Here is a 9428-nt window from a genome sequence, read left to right as displayed (position 1 = left end):
GCAACCTTCCCTCCAACATTCCCAGGGCTCCGACCCAGCCACCCTCAGGCTCCCGGCCTTCCTCCCAGCACAGAAGTGTCAGCTCCTGGGCATCATCCATTACTGTCCCTCGGCCATTTCGCATGACACTGCGCGAGGCCCGGAAGAAGGCCGAGTGGCTGGGCTCACCTGCCTCCTTTGAGCAGGAGAGGCAGCGGGCCCGGAGGCAGGGTGAGGAAGAGGCTGAGTGCCACAGGCAGTTCCGGGCACAGCCTGTGCCTGCACATGTCTACCTGCCCCTCTACCAAGAGATCATGGAGCGCAGCGAGGCCCGAAGGCGGGCAGGGATTCAGAAGAGGAAGGAACTGCTCCTCTCTTCTTTGAAGCCCTTCAGCTTCCTGGAGAAGGAGGAGCAACTAAAGGAAGCTGCTCGACAGAGAGACTTGGCTGCCACAGCTGAAGCCAAGATCTCCAAGCAGAAGGCCACCAGAAGGATCCCCAAGTCCATTCTGGAGCCAGCCCTTGGGGATAAACTCCAGGGTAAAGACATCCTTGCCACCTTGCTACCTCCTGCCTTGGGGTACCAATTCCACTGTAGGGATTTAGTCAGGGCCCAGGGGTTGGCCTGGCTTGGAGATTTGCTGTTTGGGGGGACCCACTAGAGGCTGCACGTTTAGTGCAGGCCATCGGGGAGGGTTAGGTCTGTACACAATCGGGGCCTGTATGGAGTAAGGACTGAAAGGTCCCACAGTGTCCCCAAGGCTCGTCCTGTTGACAGCTGAGTGAATGCACATGAGGGCCTCTGCACCAGCAGAGGTGCAGGAATAGAGAACCAGTGAGACACCTGAGGACCAGCTTGGGCTCATGCCACCACCAGCATACTGCCCTGAGATGCTCCCCCACGGCCCCTTCATCCTGGTGAGGTGGCGTCAGTCACTGAAATTATGTGGGGGATGATTATTTACACATTTCAAAAAGTATAGCTCCAAATAAGGGGCTCAGGCTTTATTCACTTTTCAGTGGCATGTGCCGTGCTCCAGGCACTGTGCCATGGTGAACACACAGACATGGAGTTTGTAGACATGTGAGGACAACAGATAAACACAAATGCATACAAACGTGGTGAGTTATTTACAAGGATTAAAGGGGGAAGCATGGAAACATATATCAGAGGGACCTAACCCGGGGATTGGTGAAGGAAAGGAGCAGTTGGGGAAGGTCCCCTAAGAAAGTGGGCCCTGGGGCTGAACTAAAGGAGGGGCGAAGAGGGAGGAGAAGTGGAACAGGCAGAATGTGGCATGGAGGGGAGAGAAAGTGGAGCATCTGCAAGGGCTGGAAAGGTAGAGGGCTGAGAGAAGAGGGAGTGGGAAGGGAGAGGCAGACATGGGCTAGACATGAGGAGCTTTGCAAGCCACGCTAGCGAGTCTGGACTTCATCCCAAGGGCACAGGGGAGCCACTGAGGGACTGAGGCAGGGTGACCCACGATCAGAAATCTAGTTCAGAAGGATCCTTCTGATTGTTGTGTAGATGATCCAAGAGGGCAGCAAGACTGGAGGGCTGCTGAGCCAAGAGGAAGCTATTTCACCATTCAATTGAGAAATTATGCAGCTGGTTGCAGGGGTGAAGAAAAGAGGATGGGCTGGAGAGAGGTTAAAGAGGAGGAAGTGACAACTTGTGACTGATGAGAGACACGGAGGAGTCAGTGATGTGGGCAGAGGGCCTGGGCAGCTGGGTGGATGGTGGGGCCTTTCTCTGAGATGGGGAAACATGGGAGAGGAGCAGGCGGCTGGCCCACTTCCTCTGCTTCATCTGTAAAGAAGCAGTCGTAGAAAGTGCTCAGTGAGTGTAGCTGGTCGCTGCTTCTGCAGCCTGACTGGCACAGGCAGTGGTGTTCTGGATGACATTTATTAACAAGCTCTCCAGAAAAAAGCAAGCAAGCTGGTTTGTAACATTTGTTATTTTCTGTGGCATAAATACTCCTATTAAGGCCATCTGCAAGCATCGCACAGGATGTTAACGTGTCAGAATTCCCGAAAAGTTCATAGTTGCCTCCAGTACACTTACGGCTAGTGTGTAAAAGAGGGAAAGTTCTCCAACCCTGTAGGTTTCATGCCTGGTCCTTTCTTACCCATCACCATCCTGTCTCCACAGAAGCTGAGCTCTTCAGGAAAATTCGCATCCAGATGAGAGCCCTGGACATGCTCCAGATGGCGTCTTCCCCTATCGCCTCCTCTGGTAACCGGGCTAACCCCCAGCCCCGCACAGCCACCCGAACCCAGCAGGAAAAGCTTGGGTTTCTGCACACTCACTTTGGATTCCAGCCTCGGGTGAATCCCATAGTCCCTGACTATGAGGGCCTTTACAAGGCCTTCCAGAGAAAAGCAGCCAAAAGAAGAGAAACCCAAGAGGCCACTCGCAACAAGCCCTTCTTGCTGAGGACCTCCAACCTGCACCACCCTCAGCGGCCCTGCGATGCTGCCACCACCGGAGGGAGGCCGGTGAGAGCCCAGGCAGCTGTGGGAGGGTCAGGGCTAAGGCCTGAAATACAGGGTGGGGCCAGGTCTTTCTGGAAAGCACTTCTCAACAAGGGTTTCCTATCTTTTTTAAACACCAGCTCAGTTATAAACAGATTCACTTTCCTATAAACTCCAGACCACAGCCCAGCCTGGGCAACATAGAGACCCCATCTCTTCAAAACAAAACAAAACAAACATTTGCCACACGTGGTGGCATGTACCTGTTTTGAGACTCCGTCTCAAAAACAAACAAACAAACAAATACAAAAATTAGCTGGGTGTGGTGGCCGGCACCTGTAATCCAAGCTACTCCAGAGGCTGAGGCAGGAGAATTGCTTGAACCTGGGAGGCAGAGGTTGCAGTGAGCTGAGATTGCACCACGGCACTCCAGCCTGGGCAACAAGAGTCAAAGTTCATCTCAAAAACAGAACAAAACAAAAACAAACCATAGGGACACTCCTCTTCCTCCCTTGCTCTAGAAGGATTTCACAGAAATAAGTCCAAGCAGGCCTGAGAGGCAAGGAGTTGGGATCAGTTGTTGATGTTCCTATACCAATTCCAAGGAACTCTTCTCATTTGACTAAAAACTTTAGGATTGATATCCAAGTCTTGGCTTGGTTACGAAACTTGAGATCTCATTATCCTTGCCTTATTCCCAGGAAAAAAAAAAAAAAAGATTCTCATTTTCAGTCCTTCAGTTAAATTGAATCCTAGTAAAGATAGAAAACGGCTGGGCGTGGTGGTTCACACCTGTAATCCCAGCACTTTGGGAGGCCGAGGCGGGTGGATCACCTGAGGTCAGGAATTCGAGACCAGCCTGACCAACATGGTGAAACCCTGTCTCTGCTAAAACTGCAAAAATTTAGCTGGGCGTGGTGGCTCACAAACTGTATAGTCCCAGCTACGTGGGAGGCTGAAGCAAGAGAACTGCTTGAACCAGGCAGGCGGAGGTTGCAGTGAGCCTCAATTGGCCACTGCACTCTAGCCTGGGCAAAAGAGCGAGACGAGACTCTGTCTCAAAAAAAAAAAAAGAAACTAATCACACATGCTGTCCCACCAATACCAGCCTTTGTTTCTTCTAGGATTCCCCACAGCCACCAGCTCCACCCCTGCCAAGGAGTCGTTCTCTGAGTGGCCTTGCTTCCCTCTCTGCCAACACTCTCCCTGTGCACATCACAGATGCCACCAGGAAGAGGGAATCTGTAGTCAGGTGAGTGGTCAGGCTGCACAAGACCCATGCTCTGATTCTGGCCCCAAATGCTGGAAACCTCCCTACTGAGGGGCCTCCTTTCCTCTGTTATCAGAGACACCTCAAGGGGTCAAAGGGAATTTTCTGATCAGGACAGGAACAATTGCGGTTCTCCACACCTGGTGCTTGGAGAACAGCTAGCCATCATTCAGCACATATTCACAGTGGGCTTATTCTGTGCCAGGCACAGTGTTAAGGCTGGAGATCTTAGAGAACCTACAGTTTATTATCTAGTCTGAAATAGAGAAAAGCAAAGAAGCAATGGCCGTATTTTTTGAGTAGTGCAATGATTGGGGGTAGAGGGGACCGTGAGGGCACTGGGCAGCCTGGAGCAGGGGGTCTTGTCTTGTGGAATAGATGTCTAAAGTGAAACCTGAAACCTGAAGAACGAGGAAGAGTTGGCCAGACAAAGCCTGGAGAGAAGGAAGGTTCCAGACAGAACATGGATAAAAGCCCATGGATGAGAGGAAGGGAGTAACAAGGAACAAGAATTCAGAGAAGCATGCTAGCAGGTGGCTGAAGTTGCCACAAAGATGAGACATCCATTGCATAGATTTGAGATTCTCTGAGATTCAGAGTCCGTTGGGAAGATGTCAGAGTCCGTTGGGCAGCAAGAGCCTGCTTATTTTTAACTCTTCAACTCACCTGACTCTGTTATGATGTTGTTCTCGTTGAGCCAGCCCCCAGCAAGGGTTCCTCCACCAGGCTTCGGAGCTGAAGTAGGCAAGAGAGGTCATGGTGTAATGAGCAGCTTAGGCCAGGGAGAGGACTAATGTCTTACTGCCTTCCCATGGGGCATGTAGGGGAGTACTCAGAACCTACTTGGATCTTTAAGCCCCACAGCAGGGATTGTAGAAAAGTACTTACAGTCCAAGGGATACTCCTTTCTTCTTCAGACTTCAGTTAGACCTACTAAATCAGGGCTAATTGCTCAGGATCCTGAGGGCCCAAGAACCCAGGCCTCCTGAACAAAGAGGCTGGCCCACCTATAGAGGACATCCACATCTGCTTTCCCGCCACAGGGAATCTGACATATGAGCAGATTAAATTTGCATGTCCTTCCCAGTCTGTCCATTTGAATGTAAACATCCAAATAGAAGAGTCTTGATTGATTTTCCTTTTGGAAGAATTCAGCGTATTACCTTTTAGATAACTGAACAAACTAAGTGCTACAAGTTGAAGCCAAATAGTTTGCACTGAAGGAGGCTCATTTCCAGTTCTCTCTGAATATGCAGATTTGTATTCCCAAAGAACCATGAACCCAGATACCTTCCAGCCCACCGTTTACAGCAGAGTGGTCAAGGCCAGAGGCTTGGGAGCCAAAGATCCTGGTCCAATACGGGCTTTTCCACTGGCATGCTGGGTAGCTTTGAGCAAGTGGCTTACCTCCTTTGAGCCTCAATCACCTCCCCTATAAAAAGGGGATTTAGTATTTACCTCATAAGGCAGTTATGAGGACTACGTGAAATGTAATGGTACTTGATTCCTAATAGGGAACTCAGTAAGTGGCAGCTATTAGTATTATTTTGGATCAATAGGTGAAGACCTATTGAGTGTTGGGCTATTTAAGTAAGGATATATATATATTTTTTCGAGATGAAGTCTTGCTCTGTTGCCCAGGCTGGAGTGCAGTGGCGCAATCTCAGCTCACTGCAACCTCTGCCTCCCGGGTTCAGTGATTCTCCTGCCTCAGCCTCCCACGTAGCTGGGATTACAGGCATGTGCCACTACGCCCAGCTAATTTTTTCTGTAGTTGTGGTAGAGATGGGGTTTCACCTTGTTGGCCAGGCTGGTCTTGAACTCCTGACCTCGTGATCAGCCCACTTCAGCCTCCCAAAGTGCTGAGATTACAGGCGTGAGCCACCGCACCCGGCCTAAGTAAAGATATTTTAACTGGCATTTCTCCAGTTCAGTAAATACACTTCTAGGGTAGGAAGTCACTGTGTCCCTAATGCTGGAAAGGCTTCATCTGCCAGTGCATTTAATCCTAGAATTTTATTATTTTTTAAAATGCCAGTTGAGGTAAATTACATGCCGCATTCATTGAAAACACCAACTTACTTTCCAGAAAAGGTTACTAAGATTGCTTTTATTTTATTTATTTATTATTTATTTTTTGAGACGGAGTCTCTCGCTATTGCCCAGGCTGGAGTGCGGTGGTGCGATCTCGGTTCACTGCAACCTCCACCTCCTGGGTTCACGCCATTCTCCAGCCTCAGCCTCCTGAGTAGCTGGGACTACAGGCACATGCCACCTCACCCAGCTAATATTTTGTATTTTTAGTAGAGACGGGGCTTCACAGTATTAGCCAGATGGTCTCGATCTCCTGACCTCATGATCTGCCTGCCTCGGCCTCCCAAAGTGCTGGGATTACAGGCGTGAGCCACCGCACCCGGCTAATTTTTTTTTTTTTTTGAGATGGAAATCTTTCTCTGTCACCCAGGCTGGAGTGCAGTGGTGCGATCTTGGCTCATTGCAACCTCTGCCTCCTGAGTTCAAGCAATTCTGCTGCCTCAGCCTCCCAAGTAGTTGGGATTACAGGTGCACACCACCACATCCAGCTAATTTTTGCATTTTCAGTAGAGTTGAGGTTTCACCATGTTGGCCAGGCTGGTCTTGGACTCCTGACCTCAGGTGATCCAGCTGCCTTGGCCTCCCAAAGTGCTGGAACTACAAGCATGAGCCACCACACCTGGCCTGAGATTGCTTTTCAGAATGCCCAGGTTGGTAATCTATACTCTGTTTCTGCCTCCTCCCTTTAGAAGTGCACTTGAAAAAAAGAACAAAGCAGATGAGAGTATTCAGTGGCTGGAGATCCACAAAAAGAAGTCTCAAGCAATGTCCAAATCTGTGACCTTGCGTGCAAAAGCCATGGATCCCCATAAAAGCCTGGAGGAAGTGTTCAAAGCAAAGCTGAAAGAAAACCGGTCAGTATCCCCTATGTGTCAAAAGGGGTGCTTGCCTTGGGATCCAGCAGACCACTGGCCTGTTGCCAGAAAATGCAAAATGGAGTTACTGGGGTAGGCAGGCTCCTGTAATCACAGCGGCGGGGCCATGATTTTCCAAGTCACATAGGAATTTACAATGTACATGGGAATTACACTGCTTAACTGGAAATGAACGGTATTCTGGATTGGAAACGATGTAGTTTTTTTTTGTTTTTTTGTTTTGAGACAGATCTGGCTCTGTTGCCCAGGTTGGAGTGCGGTGGTGCGATCTCCACTCACTGCAAGCTCCGCCCCCCGGGTTGACGCCATTCTCCTGCCTCAGCCTCCCGAGTAGCTGGGACTACAGGCGCCCGCCACCGCGCCTGGCTAATTTTTTTGTGTGTATTTTTAGTAGAGATGGGGTTTCACCATGTTAGCCAGGATAGTCTGGATCTCCTGACCTCGTGATCCGCCCGTCTCGGCCTCCCAAAGTGCTGGGATTACAGGCATAAGCCACCGTGCCTGGCCTAGAAACGACGTAATTCTAAAAATCTTGCTAATTCCAGGAACAATGACCGTAAAAGAGCGAAAGAATATAAGAAAGAACTGGAAGAAATGAAGAAGCGAATACAAACAAGGCCGTATCTCTTTGAACAAGTTGCCAAGGTAAAACTAAACCATCATTTGTTTTCTTTCTGCCTTAGATAAAAAGGCTCTGAGAAATTATGAAACAATTTTAATATATGGGTATTAAACATTTCCTTGAGGCCCAGAAATTCTAATTTCATTACTACCTTATTTTCCCAAAATAAATAGTACAGTAGAGAATGCTGCTTGTGTTGATGTCATCCAAGAGTGGACTCCAAAGGCATTGGTAAAGGGATATTTCACTTCCTAGAACTTTCACTGTAGTCTAGCATTCAGAGTTCATCAGACCTCAGAGACAGGGACCATTTGGCTCTTTCTGCGCTCTAGAGCCACTGTTCACAGTGCTGGAAAGGTCTCCTCTGCCTGTGCTGCTGGCCCTGGGCCTCCCCAGTCTCTAGAGCTGTGGCACATTTATAAGTCTCCAAGGATTAGGATGCCCACAAACACCCCACTGGCTTTTTCTAGACTAAGTGGCTTTCAGGCTGGAAGCCTGAAATTTTTTTTTCTTCTTTTATTTTGTTTGCGTGTGTGTCTGTGTTCCTTGTGGAGCAGGGCTAACCCATAGGCAGTGTACCCAAAGTATCCTGGAAGACTATCATTTTAAGATATTCTCTATAGACTTTTAGGGACATTGGACTCAGCTGAGATCTCCATAAGGATGTAAGGATGCTCTGGTTCTGCTGCATTAGGCTCTGTGGATCCTTTTCCTCTCCAGTTTCAGACAAGTTGGGGCTCCCTAGTGACCTAGTTCCAATGGTGGGGCGTTAGCTCCATCTTATAGTTAGTACATTGTCTAGGCATTTGCTGGCTTCACTTCCTCCTCCCTCCGTAAATCTTTCTCCTCTCGCACACACAAGCACACATGGTCTTGGATTTACTTAGCAACCTGCATTGTTCAAAATCTCTCATGCTTCTTTATGTTAATGTTAAGCAAGCTCACTCTTCAGATCTCAACAGATCTGTCACCTCTCTAGGAAAAATACAAAGTACTCTATGATTTTTTCTTGGAATACTTAAACAAAAAATAATAATCTCCTGGTCCACATGCAGACCATCTGTCCTTCCATTAAGAGTCTTGGTGTAGCTTATTTTTTATTTTAGTGCTCCTGATAATGCTTTGTTGCTTTAAAATCTTAGAAGGTTTTTAGTCCATCCTTTTAAATCTGGGTCTCATTTGTCTCCCCAAAGTCTAAGTCATTGCTTTTCAAAATTGTGGCTCCTAAATCAACAGTTCGGCATCTCTGGGGAGTGTCAGAAATACACAATTACGGTCCTCATCTGACACCTACCAAATGTGAAATCTGCATTTTAACAAGACCTCAGGTGATTTATACCCACATTAAAGCTCGAAAACAAGGGTTAAATAATTTTCATGCAAATCCGTGCCCCATAATAAGGGTAGTGGTGGTAGTGGCAGTATTGTAAGAATACTGATTAAGTACTTTAGAATTGTCTGGTAATTCGTAAGATAGCTACAACAGATTAATTTCCATCCCACAGGATCTAGCCAAGAAAGAAGCAGAACAATGGTATCTAGACACCCTGAAGCAGGCTGGGCTGGAGGAAGACTTTGTGAGAAACAAGGGTCAAGGCACTGGGGCTGTTCAAGAGAAGGAGACCAAAGTCAAGGATTTTCCCAGGTAACCTGAGATGTTGCTGTCATTCTGCAGCTTTCTAAATTGTCATACCCAGTAATACCACTGGGAGGAAACTTTAGAATAGCCACTGGTATTTTGAGATCATAATCCTATATTTATATAGTAAGTAATCCAGAGATCTCCCTCCAAGTAACACATTTGAATTTAGACAGTGGTGCAGTTGTGAATAAAATCTGACAAATTATGTTTCGTTTTCTTCCATTTTGAAACAGATCATTTTCCAATTCCAGTTCCAATTCCATGAGCCGAAACTATTTCTACTTTATTTTTGAAGAAAAATCATGTATATTTTGACTTCTTATAAAACTATAAAACTGTTTTTCTAGCATTCCTTAAAGGTAGCTCATTAGTATCACCTTCTCCATAACCCATTTTGATATTGAGTCAAAGGACGAAAATAGTATCTATCTCCACTATTCTCAGTTGTTTTGTATCTTAGATCCTAGCAGC

General features: G+C 47.6%; 1 protein-coding gene across 1 annotated transcript in view; it reads left to right on the top strand.

Moving 5' to 3' along the window:
- FAM161B (family with sequence similarity 161, member B) overlaps positions 1 to 9428 on the top strand; it is a 19059-nt gene that overhangs the window by 7430 nt on the left and 2201 nt on the right. Inside the window, 5 exon segments of the mRNA XM_011981509.1 lie at positions 2132 to 2478; positions 3579 to 3706; positions 6508 to 6672; positions 7239 to 7338; positions 8821 to 8960. Coding sequence (XP_011836899.1) covers positions 2132 to 2478; positions 3579 to 3706; positions 6508 to 6672; positions 7239 to 7338; positions 8821 to 8960 — 880 coding nt within the window.

This window comes from Mandrillus leucophaeus, unplaced genomic scaffold (assembly GCF_000951045.1).
Source record: "Mandrillus leucophaeus isolate KB7577 unplaced genomic scaffold, Mleu.le_1.0 Scaffold228, whole genome shotgun sequence".
NCBI classification, from domain to species: Eukaryota; Metazoa; Chordata; class Mammalia; order Primates; family Cercopithecidae; genus Mandrillus; species Mandrillus leucophaeus.
This window is presented reverse-complemented; position numbering and strand designations above follow the sequence as displayed.